The sequence below is a fragment of the Salvelinus fontinalis genome, chromosome 9, assembly GCF_029448725.1.
Source record: "Salvelinus fontinalis isolate EN_2023a chromosome 9, ASM2944872v1, whole genome shotgun sequence".
Classification (NCBI taxonomy): Eukaryota; Metazoa; Chordata; class Actinopteri; order Salmoniformes; family Salmonidae; genus Salvelinus; species Salvelinus fontinalis.
The window spans coordinates 12,490,519-12,512,636 of NC_074673.1; the positions used below are offsets into that span (position 1 = coordinate 12,490,519).

The 22,118-nt window shown below is 40.2% G+C and overlaps 3 protein-coding genes across 4 annotated transcripts in view; 2 read left to right on the forward strand and 1 right to left on the reverse strand.

Moving 5' to 3' along the window:
- The first annotated feature begins 161 nt into the window (after positions 1–161).
- LOC129862078 (lymphatic vessel endothelial hyaluronic acid receptor 1-like) lies at positions 162–5,531 on the forward strand. The gene is made up of 6 exons (XM_055933426.1): positions 162–307; positions 777–942; positions 1,298–1,437; positions 1,600–2,040; positions 2,147–2,216; positions 2,946–5,531. The coding sequence occupies exons 1-6, from the start codon at positions 226–228 to the stop codon at positions 3,145–3,147; spliced, it is 1,101 nt and encodes a 366-aa protein (XP_055789401.1). The 5' UTR covers positions 162–225; the 3' UTR covers positions 3,148–5,531.
- A 570-nt stretch (positions 5,532–6,101) lies between these two features.
- Positions 6,102–10,857, forward strand: rlig1 (RNA 5'-phosphate and 3'-OH ligase 1). 2 transcript variants are annotated; one of them, XM_055933427.1, is made up of 6 exons: positions 6,102–6,474; positions 7,682–7,799; positions 7,951–8,241; positions 8,342–8,539; positions 8,642–8,811; positions 9,000–10,857. In XM_055933427.1, the coding sequence occupies exons 1-6, from the start codon at positions 6,385–6,387 to the stop codon at positions 9,186–9,188; spliced, it is 1,056 nt and encodes a 351-aa protein (XP_055789402.1). In that variant the 5' UTR covers positions 6,102–6,384; the 3' UTR covers positions 9,189–10,857. The 2 variants fall into 2 exon arrangements, with proteins under 2 accessions (XP_055789402.1, XP_055789403.1); XM_055933428.1 differs by having other exon boundaries at positions 6,134–6,474; positions 7,951–8,163.
- A 116-nt stretch (positions 10,858–10,973) lies between these two features.
- The window catches only part of cep290 (centrosomal protein 290), a 52,452-nt gene continuing 41,307 nt past the window's right edge, over positions 10,974–22,118 (reverse strand). Inside the window, exons 41-53 of the mRNA XM_055933424.1 lie at positions 21,368–21,513; positions 20,929–21,084; positions 20,622–20,724; positions 18,465–18,587; positions 18,151–18,237; positions 17,159–17,323; positions 16,870–16,992; positions 16,611–16,780; positions 14,540–14,681; positions 14,124–14,197; positions 13,723–13,811; positions 13,464–13,522; positions 10,974–13,336 (exon numbers count right to left, since the gene is read on the reverse strand). Coding sequence (XP_055789399.1) covers positions 13,148–13,336; positions 13,464–13,522; positions 13,723–13,811; positions 14,124–14,197; positions 14,540–14,681; positions 16,611–16,780; positions 16,870–16,992; positions 17,159–17,323; positions 18,151–18,237; positions 18,465–18,587; positions 20,622–20,724; positions 20,929–21,084; positions 21,368–21,513 — 1,626 coding nt within the window. The 3' untranslated portion in view covers positions 10,974–13,147. The remainder of the gene's footprint in view (positions 13,337–13,463; positions 13,523–13,722; positions 13,812–14,123; positions 14,198–14,539; positions 14,682–16,610; positions 16,781–16,869; positions 16,993–17,158; positions 17,324–18,150; positions 18,238–18,464; positions 18,588–20,621; positions 20,725–20,928; positions 21,085–21,367; positions 21,514–22,118) is intronic.

Consider the following 22,118-nt stretch of genomic DNA (forward strand, 5'->3'; position numbering starts at 1 on the left):
TGTGTCCCAAATGGAACCCTATTCCCTTTAAGGAGCACTACTTTTGACCAGGGCCCATACATGTGTGGGGGGGGGGGGGGAGATTTTGGACTAAGCCTCTGTCGTCACCCCTGGAAGTGGACATTATGTTTGGTGAAAGTTGTCCCGTTCACTCTCTTTATTCTGGTAGCATCTTCACTATAGTGCACCATTAAGAGTCTGATATTAAATGTTACCAGACAAACCATGGCAAGGGTCTGGCTCTTTTCTTGCCTTCTGTTCACCATGGCTGTGTATGCACTGACTTTTGAATTCAATCTCATTAAAGGTAAGGCACCTTTTTGGTTTGATGGGATTTTTTGGGGGAAATGTATCAATATGAAAGAAGGGATGCTGCAAATGTTTAGAGTTTCGTTGCATTGTTATGGGCCCGGGCAATACTTATTTATAACCATTTTGATTACACTTCCCTGAAGCAATCAGAAATAATGCTTTATTACTTGTTATCAGCATGCATGAGCACCCATGTCTTATTAATGTGCTTATAATATGTCATGTATTTCTATGTGGAATTTCTTTAATGGATGAAACATATGAAGTTATTTAGGATCATTTTTAGATGATAGTAAGACATAACAAGTTATTCAAAGTCAACAACTTATGACAAGTCTTATAATGCATTACACGTAGATCTATTTAAATAATAGTAATAATGTTTTTTTTGCAGTTTTCACTACTATTGTGTGTAGTCTACTCTTATTGCAATACATTCCGTCTGATGGATTTGACTTGTGCAGTTTTCCCTGAGGTTGGCAGAATCTCTGGAGTGTCCATGGTGTCTTACGGGAATCAATATGCCCTGAACGCCTCTCAGGCTAGAGCCATGTGCCTCTTCCTTAACATCACAATAGCGACCAGGGAACAGGTCCATACTGCTCAACAAAATGGACTGGAGACATGCGGGTATGCTGAACACTGTAGGGTGGGGTGGTGGCAGAAATGTCCCACTGGGTACGTCCCCTTTAAGGGAGTGCAAATTGTGTATGTGTGCATATACAGGGTGATGGAGGTAATAGACTTGTTAAATTACGTCGATAGTTCTACATGTTTAACCAAAATAGTAAAACATTTATTTATATAAATTCCAAGAAGTAACAATTCCTGTAGTGTTAAAGTTGGAGATCTGTACCGTACATCTCCTAGAGACATTATACATTTGACCAATACATTTGTAAAAAGCACAGCACAAATAAAACATCTCAGAGCAGGGTTAAATATCCACTACAAAATAATATCTCATGTGTGGTCTTTCAAACAGATATGGCTGGATAGATGAACAGATTGCAGTTATCCCTCGCATTGTGCAGAGCATGAAATGTGGCAGGAATAACATTGGGTTAATAACATGGAGAGCACCGATAAACAAACCCTTTCATGTGTTTTGTTTCAATTTAACAGGTACATATAACTTGTATATATTTAATTATCATGCATGTTAAATTAACTAAAGCAAAGCATTGATCATAAACATGTAGCAATGAAAAATGCATTTGAAAAATAGTTTGAATGTGCTTTACTTTAGAAAATTTACTTGTTGATGCCTTCGCTCACCCCATGCAGATTTAGAGAATCCTTTGGATATCACAACACCTAAAGTCCAGACCACAACAAAAACTATGACCACTACAACAGTCTCAACATCTGCACCAACTACCACCAAAACTGTGAAAATCAGGGTCAAGACAACACCTAAAGTTCCAGCACCTAAATCAACAACACAAGTCTCAAGATTGGCCCCCACTACCACAACAACGACCACTTACCTGGTCCAGTCAACAACCAGCTTCATCTCCACCTCTCCTCCTCCCTCCCCATCCCCCTCGTCCCCCCCTTGTCCCACTTCCCTCTCTCACTTACTTCCCACATCCTCTCGCTCTCTCCCCAGCTCTTTCTCTCCCTCATCTCCACCTCTCATCTCATTTTTGTCTTTCACCTCTTCCTCCCTCGTTTCCTCTCCTTCTCAAAACACCTCCACAAACCACACCGAGAGCCCTGTCGGAGGTAGGTGGTCATCCTCAAATAGCTTTTTTTGTATTGTCAATTACATTTATGATCAGATTCCATTTTAGATTGTTATAATATATTTGACACACCTTTATCCTTTCAGCAATATCTACGGTGCTCCTCATCATTCTACTCTCGCTGGCTGCGGCAGTAGCAGTGTGTTACTACAAAACGTGGGTCTTATGTTTATATTGCTGTGTACTTACTTTGATCATAAGCATGTTATACATATTATACTATACGTTGATTATTAGGATTTTATACATGATTATACGTGAAGATATTTATAACTAACCCAAAATAGTTCATCTGTGTCGTTTACAGTGGAAGCAAATGAAGCATAGTAGGCAGAACAAGCAAAGAGGTGGGCAAAGCCAAGCACGAGATCCTAATGGCTCGTTGTAGCGTGTATTTGCATATTTCCGTTAGGGAACCTCTCCTCTGTGAAGTGCGCATGTGCAAAAACTCATTTCAACCTTGCACTCCTTCTAAACAATGTAATTTAAAAAAAAACTTGGCAAAGCGTCAAGTCTATAAAACGTAGTGCATTGTGTTCGTACCAGAGTTTAGTTTTGGGGAAAGAAAAATGTATTCTATAAAATGTAGTGCATTGTGTTCATACAAGAGTTTAGTTTTGGAAAAGAAAAATGTATTGAGATCAGATGTTTCATCGATGAGAAAACTGGCAGAATGTCGGCTCAGTTTCACCTAGTTCCATCCGTGACTGGACTTTTTTCTCACTACCAAATTTGGTGGTGGGAAAATATACTAAACGGATGCTTCAGCTTTATACCCCCTTTGACGTGTCTGTGGTAAAAAATGCACTATAACTGTTGGCGTAACATGTTACCATTTGCTCTTCTTCTCTCCATGTTTCCTTTAAATTTACTTCAAATGACCAGGGGTGTTTTCCCAATCCAATTCTGGCGCAGAGGACAGCACAACTTGAAGGATGACATAGAGACTGAGATGTGGAGACACACAGACAGTGAGATGGATCTGCAGGACCGACAACAGAGAGAAGGAGGAGAGGAGAATGGAGACAGGAAGTCCACCAGTGACATCATCGTCAGTAATCCAGAGACCACAAGAAATGGCCCTTAGTAGCAATATACAGCCATGTTGAGGGGGATTTACAGTGCTGAAAAGACATTAGCAAAATATATTGTTGACTAACAGGAACAGCAGAAATAAGTATTAGGAACTGTACAAATAATAGAGCTCTGCAGAGGTTTTTTTCAGATAATGTTTCTGATAATTCAATGTCTTTTTTGTTTTATAAATGATTGTAAACAATCAAACAAAAATATTTTCCTTTGCCTAGATTCACTGTCATCTATTTATTTCAGTTTCTTTATTGATTCATTTGATTTGTCTGTCCAACTTGTATTTTTTTTACAGTTTTAAGTCACATTTTGTTTTATGAGTTGCAGCAAAAAATGAATGCTACTAAAATGTTGATTTATTGGGTAGGGTCTAGTGCGGTGGTTTCCAACCAGGACTCCTCGGGGTACTTAGCCTATCCCCAGTAGTTCCCAACCAAGGGTACTAGGACCCCTGGGGGTACTTGGCCTATCCACAGTGTGTTCTTGAGAGGACTCAAGAGACCATAGGCTTACTGGTACAATGCACATGAGGGGGTACTTCCGAGGAACTCAGGGCTGGTGGTACAGTCAAAAAAAATGCAGCTGGTGGTACAGTCAGGGGCATCATGCACCCCAAAAATCTGAGGGGGCACAAAGTACGTGAGGGTGGCTGGAGTTGGTTCGCAGAGGCCTAGTTAGATAAATGTAGATTTTTCAAACACCTGAAACAACTTTTTCCTGCAATCTACAGCCATAATCATTATGCTCAGTGCTTGACTTGGACTGAAATAGGTTCTGGTACTCATTATTTATGTACCTTTATTTAACTAGGCAAGTCAGTTAAGATAAATTCCCAATCTGGCCCTCAAACCATCGTGGTCACCTAATAATCCCCAGTTTACAATTGGCTCATTCATCCCCCTCCTCTCCCCTGTAACTATTCCCCAGGTTGTTGCTGCAAATGAGAACGTGTTCTCAGTCAACTTACCTGGTAAAATAACGGTAAAATAAAATAAATAAAAAGAACAAATTCTTATTTACAATGACATCCTAGGAACAGTGGGCCTTGTTCAGGGGCAGAATGACAGATTTTTACCTTGTAAACTCAGGGATTTAATCTAGCAACCTTTTGGTTACTGGCCCAACACTCTAACTACTAGGCTACCTGCCGCCCCAATTTTCGTTGCAGGTACTTTTGAGCTAATATTCTATAAGAGGAACAGGAGCTCAAGCAGTAGAACATTTGAGGTGCCGGTGAGCTCCTGCGCTGATTATGCTTAATTCTATGTAAAAAAATATATATATTTACATTTTTCTGCATAACTAAGCATACATCTTGAGCTTTCTGTATCCTCCTGACTGGTGGTTCTTTTTTAAAAGAAACTACATATGGTTCTCTGCTAAATTCTGGGTAACAGAAAGGAATATGAGTCTTATTCAGTATGTTTAGTTATTGCATGCTTTTCTAAAGTCTACCAACCTTGCCATCAGGCATGCCAGCATGCCAGGCATGCCAGCGAAGATAGTTAGACAAGCTAGTGAATCTAACTTAATTGATAGCTTGAAATGGCTTCTTGGTAGCTAACATTAGTTATAAGGTTGGGAGATTGGGAAGCTAAATGGGCTTTCATAAAATTGCAAGGTGACTAGTAGTATTACAGAGAAACAAAACCAAAAAATTATAATTGTAAATTATTATTGTTACAGGACAAATCTAAGGGGGCATGTCTCCCTGTGCCCCCTATGGGCATGATGCCTCTGGGTACAGTAACCTAAAAAGGTTGGGAACCACTGGCCTAGAGAATACGTTTTGGGTTGGTGGAGACTGTTCCCTTACAAAAAAATATTGCAGTCAGAGTGCAGTATAACTACAGTTAGAGTGCAGTATACTGTAACTGCAGTATGCTGAAAATACTGCAGTAATTTTGCAAGTAAGTACACCGCAGTTATTCTACAATTACTGCGTCCAAAATACCACAGTTGAATGCAGATTCTGAACTTTTACTGCAGTTTCAAAAGAGCAATCGTTTTTTGTAAGGGTTGCGTTTCACTGCCATCTACTGGCAGGAGAGGCTTCTTTAATGAGTAAAGCCAGTGTGTCTATGTATGAGGATGACTCAACACTATACATGTCAGCTACAACAGCGACTGAAATGACTGCAACACTTAACTAAGAGCTGCAGTTAGTTTCAGAGTGCGTGGCAAGGAATAAGTTAGGCCTAAATATTTCTAAAACTAAAAGCATTGTATTTGGGAAAAATCATTCACTAAACCATAAACCTCAACTACATATTGTAATAAATCATGTGGAAATTGAGCAAGTTGAAGTGACCAAACTGCTTGGAGTAACCCTGGATTGTAAACTGTCACGGTCAAAACATATTAATACAACAATAGCTAAGATGGGGAGAAGTCTGTCCATAATAAAGTGCTACTCTACCTTCTTAACAACACTATCAACTAAGGAAAATTGCAATTGGCTCAGAACAGGGCAGCATGGCTGGCTCTTGGATGTACACAGAGAGCTAATATTAATAAAATGGATGTCAATCTCTCCTGGCTCAAAGTGGAGGAGAGATTGACTTCATCCCTACTTGTATTTTTGAGAGGTATTGACATGTTGAATGCACCGAGTTGTAGCTGTCCGTTTGAACTACTGGCACACAGCTCAGACACCCATGCATACCCCACAAAACAAGAGGAATCTTCACAGTCCCCAAGTCCAGAACAGACTATGGGAGGCACACAGTACTACATAGAGCCATGACTAGATGGAACTCTATTGCACATCAAGTAACTGATGCAAGCAGTAAAATTAGATTAAAAAAAAAACAGATACAAATACACCTTATGGAACAGCGGGGACTGTGAAGCAGCAACACAAACATAAGCACAGACACATGCATACGCACACGATAACATACACACATGTACACGTGGATTTTGTACTACAGATATGTTGTACCGGTGGAGAAGAGACCTTGTGAATGTATTGTAATGTTTTTAAAATGGTATAAACTGCCTTAATTTTACTGGACCACAGGAAGAGTAGCAGCAGCTAATGGGGATCTATAATAAATACAACCCGGTGTTCGTACTGACGATTTTCGCTTTGCGCATGCCCAATAATATATAGTGTTAGTGTTATAACAGTTACTATACCCGGGAATGAGCGAGTTCGAGGCAGAAAATAACTTCTCTCTTTGATCTGAATTATTCCGTATTAAAGTCGTTACGGAACTATCAGTCTGCCATAATGCGACGTTTCGGTTCTGTGCAACAAAAGATATCTTGTGTGTTTTTGACTGAGGTGAAAGAGGAACAATCCAGGAAACGCGAATGTCAAGTGAGTATGAGTTACTGCAGTTAGCAGCTAACGTTAGATCGCTAACTAGTTAGCGTACGCCAGGTAAAATAACTCAAATATAGAATATATATAGATATATATATAGAATATATCCTAAATACTACTGTATACATTAATGGTTTTGTAGATTAATTTTGTATTTGTTTTCCTAATAGCTACGTTGTGTTATTATTCTTACTCTGCACCATAGTTAGGTGGATACTAAGCTAATGCTAACGAGCTAATACGTCAACACAACAGCAGTTTATTGGTTAGTGATGCAGTCTGATGTTACCCCATTGAATGAAAACCAGAGCCATGTTCAGTACGAAAACGTGGAACGTTGCAGATAGAAATGCCATGACTAAAGCTGACGTGATTTAATATTAAATATACCAAAGAGATGTTTGCTCTAGCTACATCATACATTTCTATCTCAACCTTGTCCAGTTGAACACGGCCCAGTTGAGCTCTTGAAATGTGTCCACTGTAAGGGTGATTTCACCATCTTCTCTCTTTTGTAGCACCAATATGAGGGGTTATGGCAGGGGAAACGGTGTTACAGAATAACAGAATAAACTGCTATTTATTCTGTTACCTATTATATTTACATGTTAATAGTATCTTCTCATTACAATTATTCTCTCATCTTTTTACTAAATGCAATCTATTAGCCTCCAAAATGTAAGTTAGTATATCTAGCTGTCTGAAAACACATTCTGATAGAATGGCTTGTCGTGCACAAAGTAAACACCCAGAGTGGAATGTTAGAAAAAGATCTTGGTAACTTTCTAAACATTAGCAATGTGATGGCAAGGAAAAGTCAAATCACAAAATAGGTGAAATGAACTGGCAAAAGAGTTGAGTCCTCATTCAAAGGCAAGAGAAGTGTGAATACAAAGAGAACAGTTATTTTGCTTTTTTTTTTACCCCAGAGTTAGAGGAATATATGTGAGAACACCATAAGATGCACATATCTTTATGTATATTCTATGACAACAAACACATTTCAATTGATATGGCACAATACAACAAAATATGACCATAGTTTTTAGGTTATGATTGATATATATATATTTCTAGCAACTTTGATTTACCGGTAGCTGCTTATAAAAGACAGTCAGTTGCACTTACTATGCAGGAAATCTTCACCTTAATGACCTCGTGTGTAATGATATGTCCCTTTTCGCTATCTTTTTTCTAACAGCAATTTCAGGTTGTAGCCACCAAACATGTGAACCCTATAGCACTGGAATCGAATATTGACTGTGCACTTGCCACAGAAAAGCTGGATGGCACCTGCTGCTATGTTTCAATTTATAAAGGTGAGTGTTGAACTGCATAAATGAACACTGCATAAATTAACATAAATTAACATTGCAGTCCACACACCTGGGCCTTTATGCCCTCGTTATGGAAAAAATTAAGTTCCGTCAATGAAATGTCTACACTGTAAATGGTTTCTTTCTTTCCCAGGGCAATCATACCTCTGGGCTCGACTAGATCGGAAGCCCACCAAGCAGGCAGACAAGAGGTTCAAGAAGCATCAGTATTCCCACAAAAGTTGCAAAGGTTTCACCTGGAATGTGAAAGAAGACTTTAAGACGGTTCCAGAGTCTTGGGTCCCGGCACACAGAGTTCAGCACCACAATGGACAGCCTGTACCAGATGACCACGGACACATCCCAGGTGGGACACACTATATAATGGACACACTCCTCGAGCTGGTTTCCCGGACACTGATTAACCCTAGTCCTGGACTAAAAGGCCTGTCACTCACTCGCTTTTCACTATTTTCTATTTACAAACAGTATGTCCTTTATATGGGAACTAAAATACTGATTGTATTTTCTCAATGTATGTTCAGGTTGGGTTCCAGTGGAGAAAGACAACAAGCAGTACTGTTGGCACTCGTCTGTTGTGGACTATGATGCTGGTGTAGCGCTGGTTCTGAGGCCCAGTGCTGAGAATGAAGACCTGCTAGAGATCACCATGGTACCACTGGCTGATCTCCTGGAGCAAACCCTGGAGCTTATTGGAACCAACGTCAATGGGAACCCATATGGTAAATGTGACATACAGTCCAAGTCCGCCACTGTACATGTACACATGCACTTCTGAACTGGCCTTTTAGCAAATCATCTAAATATTGTGTCGTTTCTGACAGGGTTGGGAAGTAAAAAGCAGCCTGTCCATGTCCTGGTTGCCCATGGGAGTATACACATCAGGAACCCTCCCCCGGTGGACTTCCAGCAGTTGTGTTCCTGGTTCCAGGACAGCCAGGAGGGCCGTGTTGAGGGCATCGTCTGGCACTGTAATGATGGGACCCTGGTCAAGGTAAGCACTCAAGAACCCACCAGAGGCTCCTATTATGCAATTAAATTGAGACTTGGACTGTGGTATGTCTTCAGATTTTCTTTCATCACACCATAATGAAATTATGAAAAGTGTGTTATTTTGTTTCCTCCAGGTCAGGAGCTTTGACATTTAAGTGGTAAAACCAGTGTTTGTTTGTTTGTCTGTAGCTCCATCGTCATCACCTGGGGCTGAGATGGCCGGACGGCGACACCATCCTGAACGCTCGGCCTGTGGTCATCCACGTCGACGGGACCATACGAGAGTATCACATCGCCAGCAAGGACTTGTTTACATCTCTATCTCAGTTAAACGGACATCGCTTCAGCAGACTGCAGGACATCCAGTTTGACCCTTAACCTTTATTTAACCAGGAAGTCCTATTTAGGTCAGAAGACCTTTATCCCTAAATCCACCAGGAGCCGCCCGGAGTCTTAAGAAACATTCCTGTTTGTAATAATCCATGAGTCAGTGGGGTCGGTCGGGCTCACTTTGGGTAATAATGTCTCATAGTGATTATGTGAAGGTCTATGTCCTTAGAGTTGGAAATGTGTGATAGCAGTGCAGCAATGGCAGCTTTCTGTGTTATCAATTTCATTCATCCCTCCATCCCATTCATTTTTCCCATAGGGATTTTACCCTATGACAGACAATCTCAGTATACAACAAGTTATTGCTCACGTATACCCTGTAATCATATAGCATTAGAAAGCTTAGATTCACAGCTATCCATCAGATACATTCTCACAATGTTCAGGTCAACAGTACATATTAGATGGACCTGTATAAATTGCTTTAAAAAGGAACTCCGGATACATTTTAAACTTTGTTTAACAAGTCATGACAGGTCATGAAATTACATTTCAAATTATATATAATATAACCTACTTTGAATGCGCTAGCTACAACTATTGTAAAAAAAAAAGAAAAAAAAGAAATTGCCCATATTGTGCCATTGACATTAGAACGTTTTAAGCTTAACCATTAAATTACATGTAATGGGGCAGCTACGCTTTTTGAATTGTAACTTTGGTGATAGGAACACCACATTTCACATGCTCGGCTAGAACAGGGTTTAAAAAATATTTGTAGATACAGGGCCACTACAGCATTAACCCCACTGAAGCCTTTTTCCAATATGGCCGCCAAACAACTCAATTGGGTGTTATCGGATACATTTTGCATTACCATACCTGTATGGAATATAATTATATTAGAATACATCTTGATTTAGACTAACTATGTGTAATGGTTTGCTGCTCTCATCATCCAGATATTAGGTTAAAACATATTGGCATTCCTATGGAATTTTACATTGTAATGTATGCAAAACGTTTCCAGTCCTCTGTTAATGAAAACCGTTAATGTCATTGTCATCAGCTCACATCCATGTCTATTCACATGTACATATCCATTTTCCATGTTTGAAGATTAAATATAGCAATTACTGATCATAACAGCTTCTTGGGCATATTCTAACCACAATTATGTCAGTAATTTAACATTGTTATATGTCTGGCACACCTGGCTAATTTGGTTGTGTATTCTACATCACTAAGAACATTTCAAGATATTATTGGGCATAATATAATTATTTCATACAGGTATGGTAATGCAACATTTATCCAATAAGATCATTTTTAGTTGTTTGGCGGCCCAGGTTTGGTGAAAAATTCTGTTGGGTTAATGCGTGAATCCTGTGATGGTCCTGAACACTCTAAGAATGTCTCTTATGGAACACAGAAAGCTACCATTGCTGTACTACTATCACACATTTTCTAACTCTTGGGACAGACCTTCACTTTTTTTTTTTGAGACGTCGTCACCACAAGAGAGCCTGACGGCCCAGATTTAGGGGCCTGGCTCCAGGACTGTAAGCTTCCATACTGTATTTCCATTAGTATGGTTGAACCAGACTAAATAGTGGGGTCACCAGTGAAACAATGGTGAGTGCAGCGTTCAATCTGGTTTAACCTGTCTTCCAATATGAACGAACCTGCCAAATAAAAAGCCTGTAAATATATGGAATATGTGTAGCCTAAGTATCATGTACATATCTTTTTACCAAATATCTATTTCAAAAGCTATTCTAAATTGTTTTTGCCCTTAAATTAAAAGCACAATTCGGCCATTGTAGTCACTGATGTACACATTAAATCAGCTTTATTGATAGAAGTAACGCAATAGAAAACGTATCAAACACAATCTAGCCAACATACTGTGCCTTCAGAAAGTATTCACACCCCTTTTTACACATTTTGTTATGTTGCAGCCTGAATTTAAAATTTATTAAATTGAGATTGTGTCACTGGCCTACACAACACCTCATGTCAAAGTGGAATTATGTTTTTAGATTTAAAAAAATTCAAATTAATTAAAAATGAAAAGCTGAAATGTCAGGTATTCAATATTTTCTTAAGTTACATAAGTTGAATAGATGTTTTTATAACATTATTTTTGATTTACTACCTCATCTCTGTACCCCAAAGGTATAATTATCTGTAATGTCCCTTAGTTGAGAAGTTCATTTAATTTGTAAATATTTTTTTTGTCCCTTTTCTCTCATTCAAAACAAAACAAACGTATACACATACAAACAGTAACCACATCTCTTCTGCCCAGACATGCATGCTCACACCCCCATTCCCAGTGCCTGCATCGTCACTTTCCACCTGGTCCTAAATTGCACCAATTTGTTCTTCTCAGCCGCCCATGCTATTTCAATAATAAATAATTTGATTTGTCCATCGTGTCAATGATGGCGGATTGATTTACTTCCAAGTTTTTAATATATAAAAAAATATCTAAATAAGTGATGAGAAAATAATTATCCAGCACATTGGGTATCTCACTATACCCCCATATGTCATGTCTTGAAATATGCAGACAGATGTAATAAAAGCAAGTTTAAGTTGTAATACTTCTGACAGCCAACTTTCTAGCACCCCCCAGCAATGACATTGAGCAGTGAATTTCAAACACAGATTCAACCGCAAATAACGGAGGTTTTCCAATGCCTCGCAAAAAATAAAAAAAGCAGACGTTGAATATTCCTTTGAGCATGGTGAAGTTATTAATTACACTTTGGATGGTGTATCAATACACCCAGTCACTACAAAGATACAGGGACCCTTCCTAACTAAGTTGCCAGAGAGGAAGGAAACCTGCTCAGGGATTTCACCATGATTTTAAAACAGTTGTGATAGGAGAAAATTGAGGATGGATCAACAACATTGTAGTTACTCCACAATACTAACCCAAATGACAGAGTGAAAAGACGAAAGCCTGTACAGAATAAAAATATTCCAAAACATGCATCCTGTTTGCAATAAGGCACTAAAGTAAAACTGCAAAAAAATGTGGCAAAGAAATGAACTTTATGTCCTGAATACAAAGCTTTTTATGTTTAGGGCAAATCCAACACATCACTGAGTACCGCTCTTTATATTTTCAAGCATGGTGGTGGCTGCATCATGTTATGGGTATGCTTGTCATTGGCAAGGACTAGGGAGTTTCTTAGGATAAAAATAAACAGAATAGAGCTAAGCACATGCAGAATCTTAGAGGAAACCCTGGTTCAGTCTGCTTTCCAACACACTGGGAGACAAATTCACCTTTCAGCAGGACAATAATCTAAAACACAAGGCTAAATTTACATTGGAGTTGCTTACCAAGTTATTGAATGTTCCTGAGTGGCCTAGTTACATCTTTGATTTAAATCAGCTTGAAAATCTATGGCAAGACTTGAAAATGTCTGTAGCAATGATCAACAACCAACTTGACAGAGTTTGAAGAATTGTAAAACCAATAATGTGCAAATATTGTACAATCCAGGTGTGCAAAGCTCTTAGAGACGTACGCAGAAATGCTCACAGCTGTAATCACTGTCAAAGGTGATTCTAACATGTATTGATTGATTGACTCAGGGGTGTGAATACTTATGCAAATTAGATATTTATGTACTTAATTTTCAATACATTTGTAAACATTTCTAAAAACATGTTTTCACTGTGTCATTATGGTGAATTGTGTGTAGATGGATCAACATAAAAAAAAATCTATTTTAAATTCAGGCTGTAACACAACAAAATGTGTAATAAGGGGTATGAATATTTTCTGAAGGCACTGTATACAAATGTAAAAAACTATTTGACAAGTATGTAAAATCCCTGTTACATTGTCTGAACAAAACAAAACTGCCAACAGGAGGAGAAACACCGACATTCAACTTCATCTAGACAACATTCACATTAAAACCATATAAATACTATATATTTAAGACATGTAATGGTTTAAAAGGCACAATATCCATCCTGTGTTAGCTGATGGACACATCAGGGATATCTGCAGCTCCTACACCAAACTGTTCACACACTTTCTTCAGTTGCTCCTCCAGAACAATGTTCTTCTTCACCTCCAGATTGTAATTAAACTTCAGATCCTCAATCTCCTCAAAGAATGTCGGGTCAAAGTTCTCCAGTTCCATCTTCATCTTTTTTACTTCGGCCTGGAATCGGGAAGGTAATCAAAAATATTTTCACAGAGGAATAGATAAAAAAAACAAAACGTTATTACTTTTCTACACTCAAAACAACCCAAATAGATGAGGTAATAGATCGGAGAAGTCACAATACCCGCAACTGTTTTTTTTCCTCGCCAGTGGCCTTCAGCAGGGCTTGTAGCTCCTCATACCCTGACGACAAAAACATGACACTTGTTGATGTGCATATTGTGCTAGTTAGTTACTGCGCCTGTTTAGGTTCTGCAGCATTCCTGAACAGTACAAGTTTTGTTTGACATCACAGAACATGCATGAACACATCAATAATGCACATCTTCCACCTCGAAGTGGAAACTTGTCAAACAGGACCACTTTGCTTTTACATGTCTCACCTGGCTCAGCAGAGGTTGTCTCATACTTCTTTGTGTAGTCACTACGCTTCTGTACCAGCTCTTCCTTCTCCAGCTGGTTATTGGTCAATCTAAAGACAAAACGGGATAGACATTCCTGTGTGACTAACGGATGGCAAATCAAATGTCTAATTTTCATGACCAAATTTGACCCGTCGGTGTAGTAATAGATATTACAAACATAAATGCTGTTTTCAATTTCCTTCACTTTGTTGTTTACATTAACGTATGGTTCACACATAGCTAACACATTTTGATAACGCATTCCCATGTTAGCTATGTGTGAACCATATGTTTGTAATGCTATTGTATGCAAAGGCAATCAGGTTAGATGTATCACAAGTTTGTCTACATTGAAGAGCTGGCCTATGGGATATATTCACCTCGTTGACTGGAACTCCTTGGCGAGGCCTGACTCAGTGTTTGCTGCGGTGGGAAAGTTGTTTAACAGCTTCACCTTCAGAACAAACAAAAACTGTTTTCACCACCATTAAAATAATGTAGCATAGTACTAGAATGCTACTTCATTTTCTTTATATAAACAATCTGTTTTGATTAGCCCAGAACGACAATGGTACATCATATATGGCACCCTATTCTGTATGTAGTGCACTACTTTTGACCAGAGCCCTATGAGCCGTGGTTAAAAGTATTACACTATATAGGGAACAGGGTGCCATTTGAGACTCAACCAATGAGAAAAATCAAGAATCGCACAGTGATTTCACAGTCTACGCAATCAGAGCTATGGAGCCACGTCGGAGCCGTTGCGCAGACTGTGTGGAGCTCTTACGCTTACCTGCTCCTGTAGTTGGCTGGCGACTCGCTGTGCTTTCTCCTCCCTCTCACTGGCCTCTCGCAGCTGCAGCCTGAGCTCTGAGAGACTGGAGTTCTTCTGGCTGATGTCCTGCTCCAGTGCTTTCATCTTACTCTCAAACATCCTGAAGGGAGGGAAACCAACCCCTTTTTAGTCAGCCATCTAGTTTCAAGACACCCCACTGTAGTCTACGTTGACTTGGTATTCTACCAGATCTAGATGTTTGTTCTTGGGACCCACTTGTAGGTTGTGGCAGGGGTCCATGCAGGTCGCGGGATAAAAAATGTTGTGCATTGCAATTTTTTGTACAGTACCAGTCAAAAGTTTGGACACACCTACTCATTCCAAGGTTTTTCTTATTTTGACTATTTTCTACATTGTGGAATAATAGTGAAGACATCAAAACTATGAAATAACACACGGAATCATGTAGTAACCAAAAAAGTGTTAAATTCTTCAAAGTAGCCACCCTTTGCCTTGATGACAGCTTTGCACACTCTTGGCAGTCTCTCAACCAGCTTCATGAGGTAGTCACCTGGAATGCATTTCAATTAACAGGTGTGCCTTGTTTTTAATTTGTGGAATTTCTTTCCTTCTTAATGAGTTTGAGCCAATCAGTTGTGTTGTGACAAGGTAGGGGTGGTATACAGAATATAGCCCTATTTGGTAAAAGACCAAGTACATATTATGGCAAGAACAGCTCAAATAAGCAAAGAGAAACAACAGTCCATCATTACTTTAAGATACGAAGGCCAGTCCATCCGGACAATTGAAGAGGCGACTCCAGGATGCTGGCCTTCTAGGCAGAGTTGCAAAGAAAAAGCCATATCTCAGACTGGCCAATAAAAAGAAAAGATTAAGATGGGCAAAAGAACACAGACACTGGACAGAGGAACTCTGCCTAGAAGGCAAGTCGCCTCTTCACTGTTGACGTTGAGACTGGTGTTTTGTGGGTACTATTTAATGAAGCTTCCAGTTGAGGACTTGTGAGGCATCTGTTTCTCAAACTAGACACTCTAATGTACTTGCCCTCTTGCTCACTTGTGCACCGGGGCCTCCCACTCTTTCTATTCTGGCTAGAGCCAGTTGGCGCTGTTCTGTGAAGGGAGTACTACACAGCGTTGTACGAGATCTTCAGTTTCTTGGCAATTTCTCGCATGGAATAGCCTTAATTTCTCAGAACAAGAATAGACTGACGAGTTTCAGAAGAAAGTTATTTGTTTCTGGACATTTTGAGCCTGTAATCGAACCCACAAAGGCTGATACTCAATTAGTCTAAAGAAGGTCAGTTTTATTGTTTCTTTAATCAGGACAACAGTTTTCAGCTGTGCTAACATTATTGCAAAAGGGTTTTCTAATGATCAATTAGCCTTTTAAAATGATAAACTTGGATTAGCTAACACAACGTGCCATTGGAACACAGGAGCGATGGTTGCTGATAATGGGCCTCTGTATGCCCATATAGATATTCCATAAGAAAATCAGCCGTTTCCAGCAACAATAATCATTTACAACATTCACAATGTCTACTGTGTTTCTGATCAATTTGATGTTATTGTAATGGACAAAAAATGTGATTTTCTTTCAAAAACAAGGACATTTCTAAGTGACTCCAAACTTTTGAAAGGCAGTGTAGCCTCTAATCTTGGAGAATGTACAATCAACAAAAGAAACACTAGACAATCAGGCCCCCATTGATTTTGTTATAATGTTTGAGCATAAACACAGCATTATCCATGGTAAAATGTGTAGAATTGCAGGAAATTAGCTGAACTACAACATTTTCTGCTGCCAAGATTATATATATTTTTTAACTTATTCTTTGGTCTATGTATGTTTTTCCACCGCTCAACCCTTATGGTAGGTCGTGACTCAAAAGACACCTCAATTGGCGGGTCACGAAACAAAGTTTTAGAACCCCTGTTCTAGGTTATACATTAAGTAGTTACAGTCCAAGAAACAGGGTTAGTCAGTTCACTCGTGTCTTTTAGTCAGATGAGAACAGGCGTGAGGACTGAGTGGTTAACTTCGTTCATTTCAATGGATCCCTCACCTTGTTACCACAGTGGCCTTCCAGGTCTTACTTTCCACCCCCTCAGGGATGACCCTGGACTGGGCTGCCACTAGCTGTTGTCTGGCCTCCTCCAGCTCAGCCTCCAGCTTCTCATTGGTCATCTCTAGACTGGTCTTGGCCATCCTCAGCCTCTCCGCAGCCTCAGTCTCCTGCAACACATTTTTTTAAATGAGTCCTGAGACTTGACTAAATGTTGTAACTATGCATCCCATGAAAAGGGACGGGGCGGAACACATACCCTTTTAATCTCTTTCCGTAAATGTTCGTTTTCCATCACAATTTTCTCCACTCCTTTGGTTTTGGTCTCTAGTCTGGAGCTCAGCTGTGTTTCTGTGTTTCTCTTGAGCTTCTCGTAATCATTCTAGAGAAGATGGAGAGCAAGAGGACAAAATACATTTTAAAAACATTTGAACTTGAACAGCATAACCTTCGAGCAGTTTTGAAGGGCTATAAGAGCTCCACTGGTTGTTAAACATGTAATAGGACATCTCATGCCTTATTACACAAGTAGTTCAACTAGAGTTCACCTTGAGTTTTTCATGCTTGCGCTCCAGAGCTGTGAGCTGTTCCTGACTCAGTGCTGCTGGAGTTTTCTTCAGCGTCTCATTCTCCCTCTGCACCCTATCCACCACCCTCTTCATCAGTCCGATGGTCTTCTCCAACTCTGGCACAGTTTTACCGCTGCGACCCGCCTACAGTGGACAGGAAAGAGTTTCATTCAGTCATGTGATCCAGTTGTTGTATAATACACTTTTACTAGATGGTTAAATTGACTGTAAAGTGAGAACCTCTCTACAAGCCATGTCAGTAAAACAAGAGTGCACACAGACAGGTGGATAGAGTAGAATTACAGCCTGACCACTAGGAATACGACATCTGCATACACAGAGTGTACAAAACATTAGGAACACCTTCCTAATATTGCGTTGAAATTAATACATTAAGTAGTTACATGGTCAGTCTATTTTATGGAAAATACAATTATTGATTGTATGTTTGTTTATTCCATGTGTAACTCTATGTTGTTGTATGTGTCGAACTGCTTTGCTTTATTCTTGGCAGGTCGCAGTTGTAAATGAGAACTTATTCTCAACTAGCCTACCTGGTTAAATAAAGGTGAAATAAAATCTTCAAAAAGAGCAGATGATCTAAATGTTTTGTATACTCAGTGTAGATACCTAGTCACTAGCGTACACAAGCAGGCATTAAAGCATAAAAAAAATCCCATGATTGAAACTTTTTCAGTCAAAAAATCCCATGCCAAACCTTTTGGCTCAAGAGCCACATCAGGATTTTGAAATTTAACGGACAGACTTTTTTTAATGACTGATTTGTTTGGGTTTACAGGCCAGAAAAAAGGGCAGTTTTTGAAAAAATATATTAATATTATCCCCTAAATAATAACCCCCCCCCCAAAAAATATTATTTTAGACTCAAACCTAATGCGTCATCCATATGACTAAAATCCGTCGCAGAGACTGAGAACTTTAACCCCTGCACAAGACTAGGATAGACCTACCTCACGGACGTGACCCAGTTTTTTCTCCACCTCCGCCTTTTCCTTCTTCAGAACGTTGTACATCTCTTTGAGGTCTGCAACTTGGTCCTATCAGTAAAGTAGAGAGGGTATCATTGGATAAGCTGGAAAACAAACATCTCTGGCAGGTCTTAACAGACCAAAGGTCTTAAAATCCACCTAGCCAATGAGGTCTTAACCGATTGAACTTAGTTCCAGGGCTTAAGTTATTGGGCTTCAAGGCCCCAGTTGAAAGGGAGCTAATGATCTGCAGCTTTGTTTTTAGTCAAATCCCCCCCAAAATGTATCTACCATACCTTTAGTCTGGGTAGGTCGTTGTTGGCCTGTTCCAGTTGAAAGCGGAGCTCCAGCTTCTCTGAGGAAAGCTTAAGGTTCTCTCTCTGAAGCTCGTACTCTTTCTGCGAGGGGTTGTCTGATGTCTGAAAGAAAGAAATAACAGCCGTCACGCTTACGCAATCAGAATGTGACAAAACACAAAAATAACAATTTATTAGGAGAGAAGAGGGAAGAGATGAAGGGAGCAAAGAAAGGAAGTGTAAGGTGGTGACCACATGGATAAACATACAAAAACGTAGCGCCTAGGACTGGAAGGAGGTACTATACACAGGGTTTGGCAGTGGTAGGCCGTCATTGTAAATAAGAATTTGTTCTTAACTGATTTGCATAGTTAAAATAAAGGTTAAATAAAAAATAAATGAAACACAGACTGGGAGCCTATCAAGCCAAACACTGCACACTTTCTGCTAGCTCAAACACTGCACTAGCATCTTGTCAGGGTGGAAGCCAGGGGTAGCCTTTGGTACCTTATGAGTTTTGGGAGACATAGGTTTGAGCTTTTGTCTTATCTTCTCAATGTCATTGGTAATGACCTCCAGCTCGGCACCACGGGTACTCTCCGAAGCAAACTCGAGCTTGCTGTCTGTGACATCATCAATGTCGAGTTCCTTGATGACAAAACTGACAGATTCGCCGTCAATGAGGTCAGCACTGGGGTCAGCGCTGACTTCCATTATGAAGTCCTCTTCTTTCCTGACGTTTCCTCCACTGTCCCACTTCATTTCTATCTCCACCTCCCTCTGTGTCTCCATCTCTGTCTCCCCCAGTATCCTCTGCATTATCTCTACCCATCACACTACTTGACTGATGTCACCTCTCCTTGCTCAGATGCATGTTTCGTTGACTCAAGCCTCTCAGAGGTTGATGGCTCACTCTGGATTTAGGGGGTTTGGATCGTAGAAATAGAATGAATAGAACGAATGTCCCCATTCAAGTAAACTATGGCATAATGGTGGACTGGTGGTCATTGCTCCTATGGGTACACTCGCAAAGCAGGAAGTAAAATAAAAAAGGAAGTGTACGGTGCACTTTTTATTTAACGTCCTACTTTGCTCCTATGTGTACTCATCAATATGTGCTGTAATATTTTGATTATACTCAACTGACATGACACAAATTCCATTCTATTGCATGAGCCACATCAGTTAACATCATTTGAAGGAACATTCTATATTACAATGGAAATTATTGCATCACAATACCAGGCAGCCATTGCGAGTGTACCAATTAGTTCACCAGTCAACTTGCCAGGTTTAGAGGTTCCAAGACCGTTCTATTCATTCTATTTCTATGGTTTGGGTACACTCAAATCCAGCACAGTGTCACTTGTGGAATCCTGTCTGACAATGAGATTCTCCTCTGTGGTTATGTCCACTAGTTCAGCAACAGCCACCTCATTGATATTCTCTGACTCTGCATCACTTTTTTCCAGGTTCTCCTGCTTGGACTCTCTGTCAGTCTCTTCTGTTTCCCCATCTCCCTCTCCTGTATCTTCCATCTGTTCTTCATGTCTTCCCTCTCCAGTCTCATCTGTTCTTTCCTGTTCTCCACGCTCTGCCCTGCTTGGTTTCTCTGTCTGCTCTGTCTCAGGTACACAGTCATTTGTTCCATCAAAGACGGTCTGAGTTTCTTTTTGTCCTTGGTTTGGGTGTAGTGCCCCCTCCTTGTGGTCTGACGTGCCATCTCTCTGACAGGCTACACTGTCATTGGCTAAGAAGGTCAGGACCCTCTTTTTCTCATGTACGTCACCAACATCAAACGTCAGCGAACAAAGCTCTTTCAAGGACACGGATGGGGAGACCAAACTTCTCCCCTCCTTCACGTGCATCGAATGGGATTGAGGAGTGGGTGAAAGAGAGAAGTAGAAAAGAGAATAAAGAAAGTGTAGAAACCTAATGACTTAAATGTGAAATTAATGCAAACATACGTACATAGTGAGATGAAAGACAGTTGGCAATATTTGTAAACAGTGGTTGTCTGTTGTGTCTGAGTGAGATTTTCACAAATGTTCAACGTCAAGCCCTGCAGTTTAATATGTTTTCCTATCTTGTTGTGTTTGTGTGTAAAAGGTAGTGCAGTCTCAGATCATATTTGAGTCAGTCAGTGTGTAGTCTTACAGAGGACTTCTGGCTCTCCAGGGAGTGAAGCCTGTCCTCCAGGTAGTGGTTCCTCAGATTCATGTCCTCCATGGCAGAATCTCTGGGTAGGGCCTGCTGCTGTCTGGAATGGACAGAGAGGAACATGTTAGTCCTACAAGGGTTGGTCTGGTTATACTGCAAACACAATAGATAATAGTGCTGACGATGTGTTCCCACCATCTTATTTGTCCACCAGAAAAAGCCCTATGGTTTTGAGCTACTCAAGAAAAAGAGTTGCTATTAAACAAACCAACAGCAGCACAGTTACAATGTCCGAAACACCTACTTTATGGTGAGGATCTGTTGCTCCAGTTCACCATTCCTCCTCTTCAGCTCAACCAGTTCTTTCTCAGACTCCTGTGTCCTCACCCCCACCACCTGATCTGCCGTCACACCACGACCCTTCAGTTTCCTCTGCAGACCTGCCTTCTCCTGCTCCAGTCTGAACACAGAGGGACAACCAGGGACATGGCACAACGTAAGACCATATGGCTAAGGAGTATTGGAGTGAAGGAGTGTTCGATATCTATTGTGTATGAGTAAGCAGGGTCATGTGCTTCTGTGAACTTTTTGTTGGTCTTGTCCGTGTGCATGTGCGTCCGTGTGTGTCAGTCAAAATGTCTGTACTTTGTATGTCTTCATGGAGTGAGTGGGATGTGTATATTTCTTATGGTGTGTGCATGGTGTGGCTAAACCCCTCGCACCATGAGTGTCTTGGTTCTAACCTGGAGTAGAGCTCCTTGAGAGTACTCAGCTGCTTAGAGACAGACTCGGTTTCCCTCTCCTTCTCCTTCAGAATGTTCTTCACTTTCTCCATCCTGGCCTGCCACTTCTTGCCCTCCTCCCACCGCACTATTTCTTCTTTATTTGTCTGCAGGATAGATAGTGTGATGATGAGGCATTTCACATATAGGTTCCTTTCAATCCTCAAATACCTTGTATTTGTGAATGTCCATGAAATACAGGAATGTAATTATAGTATCTCTATGGAACCAACATGCAGTGGGACAGGGAGGCAGGGATCAAATCAAATCTGATTTGACACATGCGCTGAATACAGGTGTAAACCTTACCGTGAAATTCTTACTTACAAGTCCTTAACCAACAATGCAGTTCAAGAAATAGAGTTAATGAAATATTTACTAAATCAACTAAAGTAAAACAAATCTAATCAATCAAAAAGTTACACAATAAATGTACATAACAATGTGGAGGCTATATACAGGAGGTACCAGTACAGAGTCAATGTGGAGGCTATATACAGGGGGTACCAGTACAGAGTCAATATACAGGGGGTACCAGTACAGAGTCAATGTGGAGGCTATATACAGGGGGTACCGGTACAGAGTCAATGTGGAGGCTATATACAGGGGGTACCAGTACAGAGTCAATGTGGAGGCTATATACAGGGGGTACCAGTACCGAGTCAATGTGGAGGCTATATACAGGGGGTACCGGTACAGAGTCAATGTGGAG

Coding starts and splice junctions, on each gene's coding strand:
- LOC129862078 (XM_055933426.1), top strand. CDS start 226: ATGGCAAGGGTCTGGCTCTTTTCTTGCCTTCTGTTCACCATGGCTGTG. Junction 308..776: donor TGAATTCAATCTCATTAAAG/GTAAGGCACCTT, acceptor TGACTTGTGCAG/TTTTCCCTGAGGTTGGCAGA. Junction 1,438..1,599: donor GTTTTGTTTCAATTTAACAG/GTACATATAACT, acceptor CACCCCATGCAG/ATTTAGAGAATCCTTTGGAT.
- rlig1 (XM_055933427.1), top strand. CDS start 6,385: ATGCGACGTTTCGGTTCTGTGCAACAAAAGATATCTTGTGTGTTTTTG. Junction 6,475..7,681: donor CCAGGAAACGCGAATGTCAA/GTGAGTATGAGT, acceptor TTTTTCTAACAG/CAATTTCAGGTTGTAGCCAC. Junction 8,812..8,999: donor ATGATGGGACCCTGGTCAAG/GTAAGCACTCAA, acceptor GTTTGTCTGTAG/CTCCATCGTCATCACCTGGG.